The sequence below is a fragment of the Bidens hawaiensis genome, unplaced genomic scaffold (genome assembly GCF_021521415.1).
Source record: "Bidens hawaiensis isolate Kalapana, Puna unplaced genomic scaffold, B.hawaiensis_p1.1 tig00033490_1, whole genome shotgun sequence".
Lineage (NCBI taxonomy): Eukaryota > Viridiplantae > Streptophyta > Magnoliopsida > Asterales > Asteraceae > Bidens > Bidens hawaiensis.
Window position 1 is genome coordinate 76,078 of NW_027495736.1, and position 23,832 is coordinate 99,909.

Consider the following 23,832-nt stretch of genomic DNA (forward strand, 5'->3'; position numbering starts at 1 on the left):
ACATTCATGCCGTCTTAAAAGGTGAAAGTTTCACGTAACCTACAAGACTATCCCGTGCTGCTTTTACATACGTGTGTCCTTTGCCATCAAAATGATTTTTTCACGGAAAACTACATGGATTTGGATCACACTGTGTCCACCATTGTCTCGGTCCGTGATATGAATAAATGTCAGTGGCTAAAGCCTATAAAGGAACTACTTAGTCCTGTGCCACTTTTTGTGTCGGCGGCTAGAAATGGACCGCAAGACCATGTACAGTTGGTTCATATGATCTATAAAATATGCACACTTCTACCTTCATGTTAGACTAACTAAAAGAAACATCACTTGACGCAGACTAATTTTTATAGCAAATGCTTACTTGCTATATTGCTAAAATAATAATCTAAATGTATTAAAATAAATTTACTAATTTCAAACCATTTGAAACATCACATACCATCATTCATTTCTTCTTCTTGGTACCAGATTTCCTCTTTACCTTTTTAAACCCTAATCCACTCTCCTGCCAAAAGTTCAAACACAAAACATGCATTGCATCAAATTAAACTCGTGAAGAATCATATTTCATGAAGTTTATACTTTAAAAACTTAAAACAGATGAAAAACATACCTTTTTGTACTGCATGTATGCAACTCGACCAGTCAGCTCCCGACCGCTTTTACCAACATAGACCTGAAAGTAACAAAAAATAAGCTCAACTTATATAAGCAATAAACCATATAGGGTTGGCCGATGAGGGTTAATTCCAGACTCGAGCTCATGGGTCAGGAATGATGGGGAAGCACCGATCCATAACCCAGTGAACCCAAGCCCAAGTCGACTGGACATGAGCCCATATCAGAAATGGATCACTTTAGCCCAGCTGGAGTATCCAAACACTTCGATGGCGGCATCAGTTATGCCCCACGTTTTGTTCCACGGCATGTTAATTTTGTTATTTTTTTAGTTTTCCAAGTGTTTTCTTTATTTTATAAGTTGTCAAGGTAGTTGTTTGAGAATTCCACAAGTGTAGGAAACGTGGGGTGGTCATGCTTTGTTAGTTATTTTTTTTTATGGTTATGTACTGGAGAAATGGAAATGAAAGCAGATTTGATTTTCCTAATTTTAATTCTCTATACTGGTTATTATTTCCATTGCTATTCTAATTTCTTGGCAGGTGGTTAGAAGGTGATCTTGGAAGGCTAATTCTAATTCTCGTGGTGTGACTGTATCGAGAATTCGGGTTAGAAATTCTGCCCAACGAAGCTCTCGGGTGGTGTGACCGCATCTCGTAGAGGCCGTTGAAATTCTGTGTTTTGTTAAGAAAAAGGGTATTTCGATCCATTTAAGAAGCTCATTACCATCAAGGAAGGTGGGCCGATTCCTAGCATATGGATATTGGTCTCAATTAATTGACTCGCCAAACAATTTATCTATTTTAATAAAAGACTACCACTTTTGCCACTTGTCAATCTCATAGCCATCCTCAAATTTTTTCAACCAATTTTAATATATGGTTCTTATCTTTTAAGTCATTTTAATAAATAAATTCAATATCTTTATTAAATGTAAATCCTAACCGATTCATTTATTAACATTAATGATGAAATAAGAAAATATTGAAAATATAAAAATTGAAGTTGCAGGTCTGCTAGAATAAAATTTAAAAGTCACGGGTAATTGCAAATAAAGAAAATAAATGTGAATAATTGTCGAAGAATTTGGATTTTTATGATAAAGTACAAATTGTTTTTAAATTGGTTTCAAATTTGGATTTAATATTTTTCTCATAATTTTTTTTTTATATAAATACTCTCTCAATCATCATGAGTTACTCATTCACAATTCTCATATTACATCAATCAATTAGTACTTTCTCTCTCTAAATAGCGATACTTATTCTCACGCCGAAGAGTGGTTACGGGAAGGCCCCCCCTCATCTTGTCCTTCCCGTAACGAGCTCACGGTGGTCTGTTTTGCAAGTAACGAACCCGGAACCTGGATCTAGCTTCGCTCTCGGCTCAGGTTAGCCTTGATTCACCCATTAGCCCTTACCCGGTGGAAATATAGATCTAACACTAATACGGGTCGCATCCGCGTTTCTTCATTGGTGTCATCCGTATTTTTTTTGTCTAGAATAGCATCTCGTTGTATTTTTTTGTTGTATGAGTCAGATCTAGCAGAATCCGGCGAATATTCCGACGATGACAAAGCGAACAATTATTCCCGAAGGACCTACTTCGGACGATGATGGACGGGTGATGATTGAAACTCGTCGGAATCGGCGGATCTCAGATCTGAGGATTCTCTTCAGCATAGGGGAGAAGACACATTGGTTCATCATCATCAGTCCGGAGTATTCTCTTCAGCATACAACTTTTTAACTATGTAAAGAGTCATTTTATTATTAAAGAAATCGGCCTTCAGACATGGGCAGTTATAAAGAATGCAAAGTCACATATATCACCACAAACGTTATCTATAAGGAGACATTTAGGTATTTATAATTTTTATTTATATTTAACGTTGCATATCTGTTTAGATGTTATGTGTTTATAATGTATCTTAATATGTATATTATTAAAGTCAATGGTGTTTTTTTATATGTTCTTTTTTCTCAACTCATATATCACATGGAAAAAAAGTATTAAAAGACATACTTAAACAAGTCAATGGAGTATCAATACATAACCATGCTAAACAATATGGTTATGTCTTTCTGTACTTTATTTTCCGTTCCATATGAATATGGATTGCAATTATAAATCATGTTGCCGTCTCAAACAACATATTAAAAAAAAATCTATTAAAAATATCTTGTCATTTGAAATTATGTGTGTGTACTTGTCGATTTCTATATTTCAACCCATGGCGCGCGCGACTCAATAACCTAGTTATTATTGAACAAGTATTATAGGCTTCTCATCATTAAGTAACATAACATACAAGAGTCGAACAAACATATCACTTAAAATCGGCGACCGGATTAAGGTTCTTCAATATTATCTGATCATTATGTTGATGACCAATTTGGTACTTGTACTAATTTGGTACTCGTCACGTACCTGTAATCGCACCGGTTACCAGACTAATTAAGTTTGTTTGTTACTCGTACCGGTTTCAAGATCATTTGAGATCTGGAAATAAAAAATAGCAAAGCGGTACAAAAACGGGTATCGTACCGAAATACCGTACCAATACCCATACCAGCACCATACCGAAAAATTTGGTACGAGTATTTGGTACACATTTTTATTGATTTTCGGTATGGGTACAATCCGGTACAAGCATGGATATGAGTACTGTACCAAGCTCATCCCTACAAGCCTTAAGGTCTTTACACTAATGGTATTAATTAAGATGCTATAAACTGTCTTTTAAAAAGGTATGAGTTTAAGTTAAAGAGATGAGTTCAAATCCCGCAACTGTAAAACATAATTTAAAAGTAGATTAAGCAAGCTTGTGAGTTGCTGTTCATAAAAAAAAATAATATAAATTATTAAAATGTAATCACTTGATTTTGTTATCATAGATTGTTGTTCACCAAAGTGTAAACGAATATGCTTACGAGTTACGACCAAAACGTTGGTCATATTCGAGACAACAGGCAACTTAGTCTGACGGTTTAGATCGGTAATTATATAAACCTCTTAATATCCTTATTTCCCTTTGTCCAATTCTTCTATCTTTCTCAATGAAATACTGAAACACAAGTTTTTTCGAAATAATTTACATGTATTGATTTATGTATTAGGTTTTAAGGTTTGTGTATTTTTGTTGACTTGTTTTGTTTCTATCCAAACTATAATTTTGGTTTTGTTTAGATTCAACCAGACTTACCAAATCAAATTTTCTTAAATAGGGAAAAAAATGGGTGAGAAAAACCTAAGTATCAATGGATGATAAGTAAGGTGTAAACGAGTGAAGTTGTTCGTGAACTAATAAAGATATGTTCTTTTAAGTCTCAAATCAACTTCGAGCCAAGCTTAAACTAAATGGAGCCTAAGCCTAAATCAGGGCTTATTTTAATAAACAGTTTCAATTAAGGGCTTTAGATGCCACGTGTGGCTTTACTCACTACCCTCTTAAACTACAAAATTGCATATTTCTACAAATCAATCTAGAAGAGCATTATACATTATGTATTAAGAATAGGGGTGCAAACGAGTCTAGCTGCTCGAGCTGAGACTAATGTCACGGAGTTATCCCTCAGACTTCGTGTGACGCCCGAAGGCCAGCAAATCGGTTCGCTCATGATCGGGTCTGCTGGTTTCGTCCTGCCTTGGACTCATCAGGCGAGCAGAAGCAGCTCGCAACCAGCGATGCGTTCGTCATGCAAGCACGACTAGGCATGTACGCCTTCCTTCCCGCTGAGACCGTGCCCAATGAAGTCCGGGACGAGCCAACAAACCCAAGAGTTTCAACACAAATTAAGCATCTCAATCTTTAAATATTTGGAAGCCTTGTGTTTTTTAAGTTTTACCTCTTTTAGACTTTTATGTAATGATTTTACACCAAACAACCGAGCTCAATTCAAGCTTGGCTTGTTTAAGATTTTTCTCAAAATATATAAAAATAACCAAAAAATACATAATAAATAAATAAATAAAAAACAAGCCAAGCTCTGTTTGGCTAGCCTTGTTTCACCGCCATCGTCATTTCTAAAACCCTAGGCCATTGCCGAATTCTCGCATCCTTTGAATCTGCTATCTAAGGTGAGCACTGGTTATGATTATCCATTTCATTTCGATCTCCTGAAATGATTCTTAGCTGTGTTCGTACTCCATTGTCGTTTCCTTATTCTATTTAGGGTTAATTGGGTCTATGAAACTTATTAATTGGTAGTTATTGATTCATAAATATTGTGTTTTCAAACCACAATTCTTACGTCTGGTTGAAGAATATATTCGTTTTTTAATACTCTCGAGTAATTTAATTCAATATGCCAACTGAAAATGTAAGTTACTTGTTACGCTGATCTTTAATTCGATGATGATATTAGGCCATGTTCGTTCAATTGTCTTCGTGAACGTTTGATAATGTGTTTGTTTGTGTGTTTATGCTTGTTCGTTTAATAAATGAACGGCATTAACAAGGAATTTCATTCGAGTAACTAAATGAAAGAACACAAACAAAGGTCATGTTTGTATAATTGTGTTCGTGAACGTTTGATAATGTGTTTGTTAATGTCTGTTTGTTTAATAAATGAACGAACGTGAACTAGGAATTTTATTTCATTAACTAAATGAACAAACATAAAAAAGGCTATGTTTGTATAATTGTGTTCATGGACGTTGGATAATGTATTCGTTAATGTTTGTTTGTTTGTTTAATAAATGAATGGACATGAACAAAGAATGTCATTCGATTAACTAAACGAACAAACACAAGGGCCATGTTCTTTAACCATGTCCGTGAACTTTCGTTAATGTGTTCGTTTACCCGTTTATTTTTGTTAAAGCTTTTTAATATTTCTAATGAGGTTTCTAATTTTATCATATAGATTTAGGCAAAAGTATTAACTATAAAACATAATAAACATGAGTGTTATACTGTTATGTGATTATATATATAAATTAACATATGAATATAAATGTTAAAATACACAAACTTGGTAGGCGGACCGAACAATCGACACCGACCTTTCTTGGTTAGCCAATCAAATAAAACATTGTTTGTGTTCGTGAACGGTTCACGAAAAGTTTTTTTTAATGAATGAGCGCAAGCAAGAACTTTCGTCCGGTTAGGTGTTCGTGAACTGTTCACTTGTCCGGTAAAAGCTTAACGGATGAATATAAACAAGGCCTTGTTTGATACATTTACAACCTTAGGTTTGATATTAAGTTTGTTTTCCCCAAATTGTTTTTGTGCGTATCTCAGGTACAGAAAGAAAGAAGCTTGATTCTCAATGGCGCCACTTATTAACAGATTCCCCTTTGTTGCTAATCATTTGAGGAAAATGGTAAACAAGCTTAACAAAATTGGTGAAAAACACGTGATAAAATCCTGGTCTCGTGCATCTATGGTTATTCCCGAAATGGTTGGCCATCGTATTTCTATTCATAATGGCAAGAAACATCGCCCGATTCAAATCAAAGATGCTATGGTAGGACACAAACTGGGAGAGTTTGCACTTACACGTGCCCGTAAGCCACAAAAGCAACAAACTGTGAAGAAGCCCGCGAAGAAGAAGTGATCGGATTTCAAGATAACGATGGCAAGAATAAGGCTTGTTAACCACAGATCAAGATTTGTCGTCATGAACCTCTAGTTTTACCAGGTGATCATACTGAAACCTGTTACGTAATATGTTGCTTTTAGTTTATCAAGTATTTTTGTGGATCATTGGATGCTGGGATTCTAAGATTATGACCCGGATTCTGTTTATTTCATAATTCCATATTTGAAAGTGTTGGTACTTTTGAACTTGCTTTAATTTAGCATCAACCTTGTTTTCTTTCATATTGTGTATAAGTGTTTCAGTTTTGTGTCATACTAGTGTTTTGACCTGCTCGTTGCAGCGGAGTGTCTTTAAATCACCAAGCAAATAACACGATACAACTAAATAGTTTTCGATATTGCATTTAACATGTCCTAAACAAACATGTGATTACAAAAGACTTGACATTTGATTAGTATCTAGATAATCAATCGCCTCTGAAGAGGTAGGTCCCAGCAGAGCCCAGTTGGACCCGCAAGACTCACCTTGAAGAGGGACGTTTGCGCAAGGACCAACTAGTTCCGCAGGACCCACCATGCTCAGAGATGAAGACCTTACGCGCAGTACGCCAGCTGTTCCCGCAGGGAAAGCCTCCCAATGGTGAAGTATCCCGCCTGTCCCCGCAGCTGCGGATACAAGCCATCAGGGAAGGCTACCCGCACTAATAGCAAGGCTACACGCACAAGGCACTCAATAATTCAGTGTCACCTGAAGGAATGAGCAAGGCGGGAATACTCCCGCCCAAATGAGCCAGTCTGTATGCTTCTGGAAGATCTTTTGTACTATACCTGCCAAGGTATGGACAAAATAGACAAGATCTGACCAAAGCAGCCCATTAACCAATCACAGGGTGACAGCTCACCGACAAACAGTACGAGGAGCATGCTCTAGTACTGTTTGTCACTATTAGCCGCTGCCTACTCACCAACCCTTGTCGCGGCACGCACATAGCCTGCAGTTGGTGGAAAGGGAACAGTACACAGCCGGCCTTGTCACTATCAGCCGCTGCCTACCCACCAACCAGCATGGCACGTGCGTAGCCCATAGTTGGTAGAACAGGAATATTATACAGCTGGCTGTACCTGCTTGGAAACCTACCTTCGGCTATAAATACTCCAACACCTTGGAACGGTATGATCATCTGGTATTTTACCTTCACTAGCTATTTCTCTCAATATACACTTATATTCAGAGCAATCTAGTCTGATTCTCACGCCGGAGGGTGGTCACAAGGAGGAACCCCCCCTTCTCAGTGACGAGCTCACGGTGTCGGTTTTGCAGGTCATATGAAGAACATCCTTCTTTGCCGGACCTAACCCTCGTGGGAAACATTACTTAACCCCCAGATTATCCGTAATCTGCCCGGGGTACATTAGTGTTTCTTCATTGGCGCCATCCGTGGGATAAAAGCTAGAACTAATTCTCAGTTTTTTCAAAATTTCAGAAGAAATGGTTAACGTTACTCCGGTCCCAAGGCCAGTAAGTGACCAAGAAACCCCGGTAACCACAACCCCAGCTACTGGGGGGAACAGCGGCGGTTATACAAATTTTACGAACACTACCCCGGTTACCCAAGCCGGGGCAAGTGCAGTAAACAATATTTCACTGGGGTTCACTGATGCCCAGTTGGAGAAACAGGCGAGGCTCCCTCGCCAAACACTCGATCAAGTTAAGGCGTGGGCCGAGGCACGTCAGAAAGAGTTCCAAGCTGAGTTGGATGAACGCTTGCGTTCACTCCAACAGGCTGACGAATTCGGAAATACTCGACAACAGCTCAACATGAACAGTGAGTGCGAGTACTCGGACAATGATCGGGAGGAATCCGACACCGACGCAAACCCTCGCCATAGGGCGAAAGGGAAGCGTAAGGAAACGGACTTCCAACCAAGAAGGAATTTTGGAGAAACCTTCAAACCAAGGAACGCGGGAGGAAACCCATGTGACTTCTCCAAAACCTTTAGACCAACTGCCGCAAATGCGGGAAAGTCCAAGTTTTCAAGGGACATCGCGGAAGCAATCGCCCCGAGAAGTGCCAAACAGATGTCCAACATCGGTACTTATGATGGTCTATCCGACCCAGACGATCACTTGAACAGATTCATAGCGGGGGCAACCGTCAGTAACTGGACGGAACCCACGTGGTGTTATATGTTCCAAATGACGCTGGTTGGAGCGGCCAGGGCGTGGTTTGATCGTTTACCGGTCCACCACATCTATGATTGGGCGGACTTTCAACACAAGTTCAGCCAACACTTCAGTCAACAGAGGAAATATACTGAAGAGCAGTGGACGATCCTCAACTGCGTGAGAGAGGAAGATGAATCTTTGCTAGACTTCATCACTCGCTTCAACTCCAAAAAGCTGAGTCTGGGCAACATAAGTGAAGATCTTGTTCGCAGCCGCTTTCATCCAGGGCGCCGAATACCCGGAGCTTATCCGCACATTGACAGGTAAGGACGGCATGCCATCCACATGGGATGCCATCATGACGGCGGCCAAGCGCTTTGCCGAGACGGAGAAGCAACTGGGTAGGGATCTTCCCCAAAGTACATATCTCTACACGCAGAGGACCAGAGAAAACAATGTTCGGATCGCCCGGCAGAACAAGAAGAGGAAGCTAGGTATTTGGCAGTCAAGGGTAAACTTTGACACCTCATCCAGCTCTCGCCCTCTTGTTGGCGGAAGGGATAACACGCACCCTTCAAGCCGAAAACACCGGTGGACGCTACTCACCAAAAGCGTCACGGAGATATTTGCCACCGAAAAACTGCCATGGCCAAAAGCTCCAATGATCCGACAACGACCTAATGCGGATCAGAGCAAATTCTGTGACTTCCACGGGACAAAGGGTCACAATACAGAGGAGTGTACATCCTTGAAGGATGTTGTTGAAACATTCGTCAAGGATGGTAGACTTGCACACCTTGTGGCATCAATCAAGAATGGAGGAAGGAATGATAACCGGTATAAAGGCAATGGACGAAAGCCCGTTGACATCAGCATCCACATGGTTCATGGCAACATCAGTGGAAGAAAAAGACGAACGACAGAACCATGTGAATGGAAGGAAGCTGAGGTACGCTTCCCGCGAGTGCCAGGAGGACCCAGCAAGGAAGGCCCCATCGTCATCAAAAGCCAGCTGGGGTATTACATAACTTCCCGCACTCTTGCGGACAACGGCGCCTCGTCAACGGTTATGTACAGGCAGTTCTTCGACAAGCTAGACGACGAAGACAAAGAGCGCCTGGAAACGGTTTACGCCTTAATGGAAGGGTTCGACGGCAGCACAAACACCCACCTGGGTATCCTATCTTTCCCCGTCATTCTCACGGACGGGAAATACTCCCGCACAGAAGACGTGGACTTCGTCGTAATGAGGAAGCCACATCACACATACGACATTCTCTTCGGGAGAGACGGGATGGCAAGATTCAACGCCGAGGTATCTTCAGTCCACGGCATGATGGGATGGCCAACTGCTCAGGGTGTAGCGATGATCACCGGTATCCCCCAGGTATGCATCGCATCCGTCTCATCTAAACCCAAACCAAAGATGGCTAAACCAACCATTACCGAACCAGAAAAATGGGCCCTCAATGGCAGATACCCTGACCAGGCTGTTACAATTGGCCCAACAATCGCTGATCCTACGCGCACCTTACTCAAACGCTTATTACAAAGAAACGCTGACATCTTCGCGTGGACACCAGCTGATATGACTGGTGTACCGCGAAGTAAAGCAGAGCATAAGCTCAAGTGTGACTCGGCTTTTACGCCAGTCATACAAAAGCGCAGAGTAATGGGGGCGGAACAGGCTAACGCGTGTAGAACCCAAGTCAAGGAACTCCTTGACGCGGGCATCGTACGCGTTAGTAGATATCAAACATGGGTTGCAAATCCCGTTATGGTACCGAAGGCTAACAAACAATGGCGCATTTGTACAGATTTCAAAGATTTAAACAAAGCATGCCCCAAAGATTGTTACCCGTTACCCGAAATTGACCTCAAAGTGGATTCATTAGCACCGTTTCGCCTTAAATGCTTCCTTGACGCATATAAGGGGTACCATCAAATCCACATGGCTGTAGATGATCAGGACAAAACCGCATTTCGGACGCCCGATGGCACATTTTGTTATCAAATGATGCCATTCGGACTTAAGAATGCAGGGTCCACATACCAACGCCTGATGGACAAAGAGTTTCATGCCCAAATTGGGAGAAACTTGGAAGTCTACATGGATGATTTGGTCATCAAAAGCCCTGAGCCAGAAGCGATGTTGAAAGACATCGAAGAAACTTTCAACACGCTCAGAAAGATAAACATGAAGCTCAACCCGAGCAAGTGTTCCTTTGGGATGGAAGAAGGGAAGTTCTTGGGAGTCATTGTTACTAAAGATGGCTTCAGAGCGAACCCTGAAAAGGTTGAAGCCATTATCAAAATGGAATCACCTACTACCACCAAGCAAGCTCAGACACTGAATGGACGCCTAGTCGCACTTAACCGCTTTTTGTCAAACCATGCGGATAGGTCGTTCCCATTCGTGTCAACATTGAGAAACTGTTTAAAGAAAACGCACTTCCGCTGGACACCAGAAGCGGAAGCAGCTTTTCAGGAAATTCGGTCATGCTTGATCGAACTCCCAACGCTCACAGCACCAGAAGCGGGGGAGGAATTAATCATATACCTTTCTGCCACAGATAGAGCAACCGGGGCAGTCCTGCTAGTAGAGCGGAAAGGTATCCAGATGCCTATTTACTATGTTAGCCGTGTCCTAACAGACGTAGAAACCCGGTACTCCACCTTGGAAAAATTAGTCTTAGCACTTGTACAAGCTTCACGCAGACTGAGACGATATTTCCAGGGTCACCCAATCACCATTCTCACCAACTTCAAACTCGCAAACGTTCTAGGCAAACCCGAATTATCGGGACGTCTAGCCAAATGGGCAATTGAGTTGGGGGAATATGCGATAAAGTACAAGCCAAGACCAGCTATGAAAGGCCAGGTCCTGGCCGACTTTATTGCAGAAGTCCTCGCTTCGCGGGAGAAAGAGTGCCAGGAGGAGGCTCAACCCTCTCCAGCACAAGACATCAATGATGTCTGGCGACTCTATACCGATAAAGCAGCCAGCAACGAGGGTTCAGGCGCAGGGTTGAAATTAACCAACCCAGCAGGCCAAGAATACACTTACGCTATTCGACTGGACTTTCCAAGTACGAATAACGAAGCCGAGTACGAAGCATTCTTGGCAGGGCTGAGAATTGCGCGTAAAATGGGAGTGAAAAACTTGGAAGCCCACGTAGATTCCATGTTAGTAGCCAATCAGATAAACGGAACGTACACGGCCGTGAACGACACAATGGCCCTGTACCTTGCACAAGCAAAAACGCTTATGCGCGATTTTAATGATTGTAAAGTCATACACGTCAAGCGTAGCGAAAACAAATCTGCGGATGCGTTAAGCAAGCTTGCATCATTAGCCTTCACCCATTTGGGAAAGGACATCCGCATTGAACTCCTTGAAGCACCATCAGTCCCGCACAAGGAAATTTGTGTCATCCAAACCGGTACAGAAACGTGGATGACACCAATAATAAATTACCTTGCAGCGGGTATACTACCAGAGTCAAAAACACAGGCAAGAAAAATACGTTGTAAAGCATTAAACTATCAACTCAACGATGACATCCTTTACAGACGTAACTTTCTTGGCCCACTCTTAAGATGCGTGGACAACCAGGATGCTGACTACCTCCTAAGGGAAGTACACGAAGGCATCTGTGAAGTACACGCAGGTCCACGCGCTGTTGTAGCTAAGCTAAACAACGCGGGATACTTTTGGCCGGGGATGCATACGGATGCGCTAGCATACATCAGAAAGTGTAGGTCTTGCCAGCTCTACGCACCCAACACGCATCGCCCGAAGAATGAACTTGTTCCAGTCACCTCTTCATGGCCATTTCAGAAGTGGGCCATCGATGTGACAGGCCCATTTCCTACAGCAGCAGGAAACGTTCAGTTCCTAGTGGTAGCCATCGACTACTTCACCAAGTGGATAGAAGCAAAACCCTTAGCCCAAACAACCGCAAAACATATTAAAAAATTTATTTGGGAATTTATTATCTATCGTTTTGGACTTCCACAGACTTTGGTGAGCGATAACGGCACCAACTTTGCTGACAAGAAGCTACAAAAGTGGCTAGAAGAACTTCAAATCACCCACACCTTTACCTCAGTGGCACACCCGCAAGGTAACGGTGAGGTGAAAAGAGCAAATAAAAGCATCGTCGAAGGCATAAAGAAAAGACTCCTAGAACACAGATCCGGCTGGGTAGACGAAGTTCCACACGTCCTTTGGGCAAACAGAACGCTGAAAAAGGCCAGTACGGGAGAAACCCCGTTCAGCCTCACTTATGGCACTGAAGCCATGGTCCCAGTCGAAATTGGTTTGCCCTCACCAAGGGTCTTAATTCAGCCAGAAGACAATGATGCGGAAAGACGGTTAGACCTTATGCTAACCGAGGAACGCAGAGACTTAGCCGCAGCGCGTGAAGAAAACTACAAGCGACAAATGCAAAAGTACTACAACACGCGGGTAAAACTCTGCAACTTCAATGTAGGAGACTACATATTGCGTAACAACGAGGCTTCAAACCAAGAGCGCCCAGGAAAACTGGCACCGGTCTGGGAAGGACCATACATTATCAAGGAAGTTTTGGGAAAAGGCGCATACCGGCTCGAAAGGCTCGATGGCACTCCTATCCCAAGAACATGGAACGGAGCTCAATTACGCAAATGTTACATGTAGATCAATTCCAAATTTGTAAAGAAAAGGCATAGAGCCACTTCTAATGAAAATGATTCTCCTTTCACATTGTGTTGATAGCCTTACCTTTATACTTATAAACTTCCCACGCTGCTATGCCGGTATTCACCGTATAAATATGGGAAGTCGTTGCGTGTGGAAGCGGCAAAACCCGCATAAACACATAAAACGGTAAAAATTTCTAAGGAAAACCTTCACGCAGGTCAGCTATAGGTGAAGTTTGGTCATCCCAATAAATGAAAGTGACGGTCCTACCCGCACAATCATGATAAAGGAAACTGAACATTGACCTATTGGCAACCGCGCGTCGAAAGGTTAACTTATTCAAAACACTTAGAAAATTTCAAAGGAAAGGATGAGGAAAACTTCCACGCAGGTCAGATATAGGTAAAGTTTAGCCATCCTACTAAGTGCAAGTGACGGTCTTACCCGCACAATCACGAAAGAGGAAGCAAAACTTTAACTTATTATCTGCAACGTTGAAAAGTTAACTTATCTAAGTACTAAAGAAATTGCTAAGTTAAATCAGAATATGCGTGAAATAAACAAGGCAAGGCATTAGCAAATAATCTTTATTCCATCAAAATTCAAATATTACAAAGATTGCTGGGTACATACCCGCATACAAAAGAAGCTATACAAAAATAAAAATCTACTCTAGTGGTGGAAAGGGATCTAAAGGATCAAGCTTCAGGACCACTTCCACTTGGACCCGCACCTTCAGTAGAGTGTGGCGGTTCAAGGAAAGCTTTAAGGATAGCTTGCCCATCATCAGCAGCAGCAATCTCGTTCACCTTCTCCACCACCGGATGCGGGAAGGCAGCATACTGATTCACTGCTTGGTCATAAGCAGCTTCAGTATCCACATTGTAAAGAGGGAAGTTGGAAGGCGGGATGCCTTGTTCAACAAACCCTAGACCAAGCAGGAAGCCAGCCTTTTCCCCATCCTCATGAGAAGCGTTGAGGGCTGCGCTCATCGCATCGTCATATGATGTGTTCGTGAACACCCGATGCACAACCTACAAAACAGAAGTTTGTCAAACTCAAGAGTAAGGAAAAGCGTAAAGAAGTTAGAAGTTAGGAAGCTGCGCATACCTGCGACAACGCTTCTCGAAGAAGCCATTCCTTGGCAACCAGAGCCTCCTGGAGGGCAGCTTGAGCTTCATTACGGGCGCGTTCGGCTTCGTTCTTTGTGAGGTTGGCAAGCAACACATCTTTGGCTGCAGCCTCTTCGACGCCCTTTAGCTTACGCTCAGTGTGGTCAAGCACCCCCCTCTGGTCCAAGATCTCTTGGAGCTTCTTGGCATCTTCCATGGCCAAGGCATCATGAGCCTGCTGGAGCCCCTCTAATTTGGCTTTAAGTTCCTCATTTTCGATGCGTAGAGGCTCAGCAGCAGCTTCAGCCTTGGTGGCCCTCTCGGTTGCGTTCCTTGCAGTTTCCTTGGCCAGCCGAAGCTGTTCGTTAACAGCTTGGGCAGCCTTGGAACGGGCCTCCAGATGAGCCTGAACGTCAACCTCAAGGGCCTTGAAGGCCTTCTCCTTTTCCGCAGCAATGGCGGTAAGCTTCGCGTTCTCCTCCCGGATGGCCCGCGCTTGAGCCACTTCAAGGCTACGCGCCGTCTTCAACTTGTCGTTTTCACGACAAAGTAGCTCGACGCGCGGCTGCATCCGGGCGAGAAGGATTCGGAGCTCGTTGGACAGCCTACCCTCCTGGTAGCTGGCCATGGCCTCCCCCAGCGCACCGCTTGGGGCGGCGTGACGCGCCCATTCGACGCAGTCCGGAGCAGTCCGGAGGGTCGTTCCCCGGCGGATCTTCCACCGAGGAGCATACACCTCGTTGGAATCACGAACTGCAATAAAACAAAAAACAGTTAAGAGAAAGAAATGATGAAAGGGATATAGGCCAAAATAACCCTACGCACCTGTAGGGTCGACAACAGGCCGATAGCCACCAAACCCATCACCTGAACCTAAGGGATATTCATCCAAAAGGTCAAGGAGACGGGAAGGAGGCAAGGATTGGCTAGACGCCACAACCCCAAACGTACCTGAAGGACTGGCCGTAGTCGCAGGCGCCGGAGGAGACACGGTGGAGGCTGCCGCGGCGGAAACCAACGGAGGTGAACTCACCGGAGGTGAACTCACAACCGTGGCCGCTGCTGCGGAAGAACCCGCAAGAGAAATCACCGCCGGCTCAGTGACGGATTCGGTGAAAATGGCACCGACAGCCGGCGGGGATAAGGTTACAGCTGGAACAGTTGGCTCAACGGGATGAGCAACTGAACCAACTGAAGCAGGCGCAGTCGCCTGGGTCATCGCCTCAGGAAGGTTGACCAAACCTACCTTCATGGGTCCAGAACTGCTACCTCCCACTCCACCCTGGAATGCGGTAGCATCCACGCCTGCACAAAAAAGATATAAGTATAATGGTGGAAAACTATGCAGTAAAAGTAAAGGAAGATTATACTTACGGGTTTTCTTGAGCCTAAAGGTGCGAACAGGCGGGGACGAACCCGATGGAGCCGGCCTCTTCATACCGGTCACCGTCGTCGTTCTGGGCTGCTCGGAGGTGACAGTCGTCTCAGCCTCCGGAGCAGTGGTCTCAACACCACCTGGGTTCCCCGCCGCCTCCTCGCTCTCGGTCTCTGAGTTTGACCGGTTCCCCTGATCGGCGGAGGTAACCTTCGCCTTGCCCTTTCCGCCAGCAGCCTTCTTCTTCCGCGTGAAGAAAAGACCGTCTGCGGATTCCTCATCAGAAGATGACAGAATTAGAGGAATTCCAGCAGAGGTTTCAGCATTGAGAGGTCGAGGGTTGAATAACTCCTTACCTGGCCGCGTGGCGCTCAGAATTGGGTGGCCTGGCGGGTACACCTCCACAAACCGATCCCTCGTTTGCTCCAGGATGGGCAACTCGTTCTCATCAAGAGCACGAGTACCCATCCGAGCGGGACCATCAGCCTCCTGCGGATGCAGGAGCGACTGCAAGTCATTCCCCTCTGAAATAAAAAAAGAAACAGTTAGAAGAAAAACCTATATCAACAAAGAAGACAGAGCATACCGTAAGGGACAGAGTTCAAACCGTATTCGAGGACGATGGGAATTTGTGACGCCTCTTTCCACACCCGGCTCATCCCGAGCATCACCATCCCAGACTCCGCAAAGCGGTACACCGGAGTCTGGATCCGGGAGATCTTGGCTAACCATTCCGCCTCCTGGTGGTTGAGGGCGTGAAGGGCGGGGAGTGCTCTCCCATTCTTAAACGTCATCGCAAGGGGGATGACGCGAGCGGAGATATAAAAAAACTCCCGCTTCCACGACCGAAGACTGCGCTCGGTAGCGCAGATCTTCAAACCCTTGATCCGATTGACCAAGGTCTACTACCCCTGGATGCACCTCCAGGAGTAGAAGGTCATCAACCGATCAACGTGGGGCTCCACGCCCACAATGAGGCACACCCACTCAAAGTGGCGGATCTTGGCGATCGCCATCGGGTGTACCTCGGTCAGATGCACACCGTGCCTCTCCAAGACACGGTATACAAACTTCGTCAATGGGAACCTCAGATTCCCATAGACGAAGAAAGCAGCGTACACCCCTATCTTGCCCTTGGGGGCACAGTACACCGTCTGATAAGGCTCCGGAAACTCAGGCTCGAAAGGCTCGAGCATGAACTTCCGGACGATGTACTGGTAGAGGTCAATTGGAAGAGCGCACTGGCACTCGCCAGCAGTGCTCTTGTCGTCCTTTTCGGACGTCGACGTCGGGTTCTCGACGAACAACTCAGACTCCTCGGCAGTGGCCTCAAAATCACGGGTAGAAGACATGTTTTGAATGTACAGAACAACGATTTCAGAAGAATGCTCGACGGAATAGTGAGTATTCGCCGGAAATCGTTTAGAAGATGAAGAGAAAGTGTGGACTAAGGTGCACCCTCTCACCCTTTATATACTCATCGCAATTAATGCGATGAATTTAATGCGGAAGAGAGAGAAATCGCAGGTGCAATGAAACTATGACACGTGGCAAAGAGCAAGCTGGCAACAGCTGTTGAAAGGACGCGTGCCATTAATTTCGCGGCCACGCGCCTGAAAAAGCGCCTGGAATGACCATATACTGTCACGTCGCCATAACTTCCTGCACGTCCTGACACTGTCAGAAGAAACCGTCGGACGACGTTTCAATAGTTTGGACTGTTCTTATCCTTCCACCAACTCTTCGAATTTTAAAAAGATTCAAAAATAAGCGGGAAAATACCCCTTACCTAGGCAACCAAGTAACTATAAGACAGGTGCGAGTACAGTGTCAAGGCAAAACCCTTCACATACTTAGCACCCGCAGGGAATTGAAGCCAGGAATACCTTGGAAGTAAAGTAACTATAAGACGAGTGCGGGTACAGTGTCAAGGCGAAACCCTTCACATACCTAGCACTCCGCAGGGAATTGAAACCAAGAAGGATCTTCTGGGCCATGCTTGCGGAAACGGGAATAACATCCCCGCATAGTGGGAACGTCGAGAACTAGATTGTTTGAAGCTCCAAGATGGAATTGGTTGTTTTAACATAATTGATCACTATGTTCAAAACTACCAAAACCTCATGGAGAATCTACACAAGTGGAACTCAACGCTCCTGACTTGCGAGGAGGTTACACACCTACCCGCATCATACCCAAAGATCAAGCAGAAAAGTCGGGAATTTCTGCGTGACATTAGGGAAACCGCGGGAAAAATCCCCACGGACAACCTTAAAACCAAATACTTTTCAAAACCCCTTGATTAAGTCCAAAGCTCACCTCACTTATTAACAATTCATGAGAAGAACATTGGACTGGGGGGACTTGAAGAGGTAGGTCCCAGCAGAGCCCAGTTGGACCCGCAAGACTCACCTTGAAGAGGGACGTTTGCGCAAGGACCAACTAGTTCCGCAGGACCCACCATGCTCAGAGATGAAGACCTTACGCGCAGTACGCCAGCTGTTCCCGCAGGGAAAGCCTCCCAATGGTGAAGTATCCCGCCTGTCCCCGCAGCTGCGGATACAAGCCATCAGGGAAGGCTACCCGCACTAATAGCAAGGCTACACGCACAAGGCACTCAATAATTCAGTGTCACCTGAAGGAATGAGCAAGGCGGGAATACTCCCGCCCAAATGAGCCAGTCTGTATGCTTCTGGAAGATCTTTTGTACTATACCTGCCAAGGTATGGACAAAATAGACAAGATCTGACCAAAGCAGCCCATGAACCAATCACAGGGTGACAGCTCACCGACAAACAGTACGAGGAGCATGCTCTAGTACTGTTTGTCACTATTAGCCGCTGCCTACTCACCAACCCTTGTCGCGGCACGCACATAGCCTGCAGTTGGTGGAAAGGGAACAGTACACAGCCGGCCTTGTCACTATCAGCCGCTGCCTACCCACCAACCAGCATGGCACGTGCGTAGCCCATAGTTGGTAGAACAGGAATATTATACAGCTGGCTGTACCTGCTTGGAAACCTACCTTCGGCTATAAATACTCCAACACCTTGGAACGGTATGATCATCTGGTATTTTACCTTCACTAGCTATTTCTCTCAATATACACTTATATTCAGAGCAATCTAGTCTGATTCTCACGCCGGAGGGTGGTCACAAGGAGGAACCCCCCCTTCTCAGTGACGAGCTCACGGTGTCGGTTTTGCAGGTCATCTGAAGAACATCCTTCTTTGCCGGACCTAACCCTCGTGAGAAACATTACTTAACCCCCAGATTATCCGTAATCTGCCCGGGGTACATTAGTGGTTTTCTTCAGCCTCCCATTGGAAGCTCATAAGCATTATATGTGACTTGTACATCGTGCTATTGAGTTCCGCTTGAGATATATCAAGTGAGTTCCAGGCATTGTTAAAGATTTCAAGATCTAAAGCAAGCACCTTTACTTCATTTGTGAAGCCAACCTAAATAATATAATTATATCACCATTTTTTAATCAAGAAACCATAACTTTGGCAAATTTATATGAAATATAAACTTTGAAGTTATACAATTACACCTCATATTTTCTGAAGAAAACAATGCTGGTGATTAGATATTTGCAGATCAATGTCTTTGTCTAGTGTAAGTTTCACGGGCCGGTTTAACATGTATGCTGGTACAGAGCTAACGAACTTTAATCGTCCGTTTCCATTCGTGCATCATGAGCCATTATGCATTTTAAAATAATATAAAATTTGTTTAAAAAGAAAGGATGAAAAAAAAGAAAAAGAAAATAATTGAATGATACATATAGGGTGTTTGGATGTGCCTTTTAAGTTGGGATTACAGCTTGAAGTCAAACCAATTGCAAAGATTATTACATGATTGCCTAACAAAACCATAAATGTAAGTAAGAGAGCCCCACAAAAATGGCATCCCTTGTCGTAATCGCCATTATTGACACAAAGAGAGGTGAAAGATGAATAACAAGTTAGAAAGAGAGCCTGGTCTCTTGCGTAGTGACATGTCGGAGGATAGGTACAAAAATGCACACACCACGAAACCAAGATGATTAGAAAGCTATTACAATAAAAAAGCTATTATTTAACATCTAATATCATCTAATTAGTACCAAAAGTTATAAAATAGTCAAGATTCAAATGTAATTTCAAAAGCTGAATAACAAATGTATCAATATAATACGTTTGGCCTCTCCTAGATCGATGTTTCAATAGCACTCTTTGTGTTTCTTTTGCTCAGCTTTTAGTTTCTCATGTTCTTGGCATAGACAATGCAGGAGCGCCTCACCTAGGAACTAGAAGCGCATTTATTGAGCCTCACCTAAAAAATGGGCCTAGGCACAAGAAGCGAGGGCTTTTAATAACTATGTTTAGAATTAAATAGCTCAACTCATCAACCTCTTATGTTCAGAATACATATATAATACAAGTTTAATCCATCAGCGAGTTTGTTAACCATTTGCGAACTGCTTAACGCATTTACAACTCATTTGCAACCAACCCGCCTGTTTTGACTTGACAACCCATATAGATAAACGAAACATGTTACACGGGTTGTGTTCGGGTTACATGGTTTTCAACCTGCTTAATCGGCATGATTGTCACACCTAGTTTTTTTTGGTGGGGTTGGAAACTTACGGTGGCAAGTAACGATTTCAAAACTCTTATAGAATCGAGTTGATACAGCAAGACAATAATGTGAATATGGTAGAAGTGAAACTAAAGACTGCAGAGGTTTGGTCCACCTCTTCTGCTGGAGATGCTTGCAGATATGGTCCGCAGACTGTAGACATTTTACCTCTTAAAAAACAAACAGCACCAATGATTATACAAACTTTCTTTATGATTTTAGTACTCGAAAAATTATGGAAAATTTAGCCTGCAACCACAAGACTTAAAATCTTATGCACCAAACTCTGTTCTTGTGGATTATTTGACTCTGAATATGATCTGATGTTCTGGTTTTGTAACCATCTAGTTGCCGACTTGTCGTTTAAGTCGCATTAGAACAGCTTCCCCGGTTGGGTCCCACTTCTCATCATCGTACTGAACTCTTCGTAGTTTATTTTCCCATCCTGTAATATAACAACCAACCGTTGTAACTTTTAGTCTTTAACAAAACCGAGCGACATTTAAGAGAACAACGAAAACAAAGAACTCACATTATCGGTATCCACTTCCGCTATTATGTCCTTAATGGTGGCTTCATCTCCCATTTCATATTTCTTCATCGCTGTTTCTAGTTCGTCTCTTGTAATAAATCTAATTCCAAAATATCGCAATCATAATCATATTTAATACTATTAAATTCGGGTACTTTATAATTTACATACCCGCTATTATCAGTATCAAAATGCTGAAATGCTTTGTACAAGTGTTCTTCTCTTTCCAGCTTATGCCGATGCATTGTTGCGGTAATGAACTCGATGTAATCAATTGACCCGTTTCCATCAACATCAGCCTGAAACATGCAAAAACTCTTTTAACGAAAAGGGTATCCGAAAAAACAAGAATCTTGAAGTTTTCAACATTCTAAACATCTTACAGCTTCCATAAGTTGTTTGACTTCAACCTCTGTGAGCTTTGACCCCAATCGGGCCAACCCTGTTTTAAGCTCTTCATACGTAATCGTCCCGCTGTTATCAGTATCCATGTTTGCAAACATTGATTTCAGCCCTTGAATTTCTTCTGCCGATAAATTTTCTGCAATAACCTTGAGAGCAAGTTTCTTTAACTTGTTCATAGCCCGGAACTGCTTCATTCGAGACAAAACCGCACTGTCGATCGGTTTGTCTGATGCTTCACCGTCTTCTCTTATCCATGGATGCTCTGTACCCATTTGACAGCGTTCGGGTTATGTTTAAAATTTTGTAGTTTTTAGCTTTTGTAATCATATTTACATACCGAGAACTTGCGCAGAAGTTATACGCTTCTTGGGGTCCTGCGTGAGCATTCTTCGGACCAGGTTTTTGGCACTTGGAGAAATAGATGGCCACGGGTCACTTTCGAAGTCAATATATCCTTCTAATACAGCATCAAATATTCCTTTCTCTGTCTCTGCAATTTATTATCGGTTTTCGGGTTATAACTTATAAAAGTTATAATATAAGTGACTATATAAAATTCATAAATACTTATAAAGATGGTTAAAAAAGCATTATTACCTGCCCAAAAGGGAGGCACACCACTAAGCAAGATATACAGCATCACCCCTGCACTCCATATGTCGATTTCTTTCCCGTATTTCCGCTTTAACACTTCTGGTGCAACATAATACGCGCTGCCAACAACATCTCGATATGATTTTCCTGCAATTGTTTGTTCACATGTTCATAATAAAGTTTGCTAGTTTAAATGTAACTATTTTATATATATTCGCATTTTTGGTAAGTTTGGAGGTAATTTAAAGTGTTCATCTTAAAATTTAATAAAATTTCCGGTTCAAGTCATGCTCGACCCGTCAACCCGAAAACTAGATTACTAAAGGTGCACAAATCGTGTTCTGGGCCCAAACCGGTTCGAGTTGAAGCAGGGTTGGGTTAGGTCAACAAAAGTCAAAACCAAGTTCTGGTCAACCGGGTCGGTATGGAACCGATTTCTGGCCAAAAGTCAAATCGATTTTAACCAGTTTGAAATTGGGATTTAAATGGTTCGGCTTGGGTTTGACCGGGTTCAAACTAGTTTCAATGTATAGGGTTACATAACCGATTTCAACCTTACTGGTCGGTTCGTTTCCAAACCGGTTACAAACTGATTCGAGTTCCTGAACCAGTTTTCTCTTGCACCTCTACCGCAATAAGTTTAGCAGTGGCGATGGAGATGTCGCACAAATTGGGTAACGGGCCTATTTTTGTATGGGCTGAAACGGGTCATTTATACACGGGCCGTAACAATCTAGACCGGGCTTTGTTGCCTTGTCATAACTTATTCACAAGTAACCGTCTATCATGGAGCTTTTCAACCTCTAATTCACAATTTGCAAGATTAACCATATTATTCCTGTCGGTTTAGCTTAAGTATCCGCACGTATATCACCAAGGCTCACTAACTAACATCAAAGACAAAAACATTAACAATACCTTCTTGAATAAACACCGACAACCCGAAATCAGTAGCCTTCAGAAGCGCCTTCTCACTACTATCCGAAAGCAAAAAATTCTCAGGCTTCAAATCGCGATGCATCACACCCATAAAATGACAAACATGAACCACATTCACAATGGACCGACAAATAGCCGCTGCAGCCCGTTCACTATAATGTCCCTTCGCAATTATCTGATCAAAAAGCTCACCCCCTTCACACACCTCCATAACCAAATGCACAGATTGCTTATCTTCATAAGCCCCCTTAAACTCCACAATATTAGCATGCCCACTCAAATGCTGCATTATATGAACCTCCTTTCGCATATCATCTTTATCGCTTTTCGTCACAAGTTTCTTCTTCGATATCGACTTGCACGCGTACTTTTGACCGGTCAACTTCTCTATGCAAAGATATGTAACACCAAACTGACCCCTACCCAATTCTTTCCCCATTGTGTAATACTGCTTCACATCATCAAATGGTTTTCCAAGAATTGTGTCGGTTTTAGCCCGTTTCGGGCTGGGGGGCATTCGGGCTGCTCGAGCTTCTGGAGGTGATGATTTGGTGTAAATAATATTGGGTTCATCAAATCTTGCTTTATGTGCATTAGGGTTTACTCCACCACTATTACTTTTGCTACTGCACAAGCCCATTTCTTGATTTGACCAAAAAAAGTCAAAACTGGATCAAGATTTTAAAAGGGTGTTGAAAAGTTATGAACTTGGTCAAAGATAAAAGTCAAAGGTTGATGATTGATGAAGTTTAAAGAAGTGATTTGAGTTGCAGGCCATGATCAAGATTTAAAAAGAAGGGGGTGTTAGTTAATTTTGACTTTTTGAAAGTCATCATGTTGTCTATCCCATATAGGGGTGTACAAATGTGCTATGTTTTGTCTATTTGAGGGCCTGCCAAATAGTAGGAGTTTGTGTTTCATTTATTTCCTAACTTTGTGTGTTTGGATTTAGCAATAATGTTGTAAGATCAGAAGATTCTTATTTTTTGTTTAATGTTTAAAGAATTTTCAGTAATTATTTTATTATTTATTTATTTCTAGTGGATGTGTGACATCGGTGGAAAAATTTTTCTATACGAAAACGAGTGATACTGTATACTTCTGGATTTCTAGATGCTGACACTATTAAAAGTCTGGCTATCAAAATGTAACACCATTATCACCTTGGCCTAGTGATTACTTTTATGTCTAAATTTTAAATATATGTTTTACTAGAGATGATTGTGATT

The 23,832-nt window shown here is 43.0% G+C and overlaps 1 protein-coding gene and 1 long non-coding RNA gene across 2 annotated transcripts; both read right to left on the reverse strand.

The window, feature by feature from the left end:
- Nucleotides 1-224: 224 nt before the first annotated feature.
- LOC143584916 (uncharacterized) lies at nucleotides 225-676 on the reverse strand. The gene is made up of 3 exons (XR_013144456.1): nucleotides 614-676; nucleotides 440-505; nucleotides 225-272 (listed from the first exon to the last, which is right to left on the reverse strand). It is a non-coding gene; the product is annotated as an uncharacterized LOC143584916 (long non-coding RNA).
- Nucleotides 677-20,506: 19,830 nt separating this feature from the next.
- LOC143584911 (calcium-dependent protein kinase 19-like) lies at nucleotides 20,507-23,268 on the reverse strand. The gene is made up of 7 exons (XM_077066833.1): nucleotides 22,583-23,268; nucleotides 21,668-21,811; nucleotides 21,408-21,560; nucleotides 21,049-21,332; nucleotides 20,837-20,964; nucleotides 20,666-20,765; nucleotides 20,507-20,578 (listed from the first exon to the last, which is right to left on the reverse strand). Exons 1-7 carry the CDS (start codon nucleotides 23,241-23,243, stop codon nucleotides 20,507-20,509), a joined length of 1,542 nt encoding a protein of 513 aa, XP_076922948.1. The 5' UTR covers nucleotides 23,244-23,268.
- Between the last annotated feature and the right edge of the window lie 564 nt (nucleotides 23,269-23,832).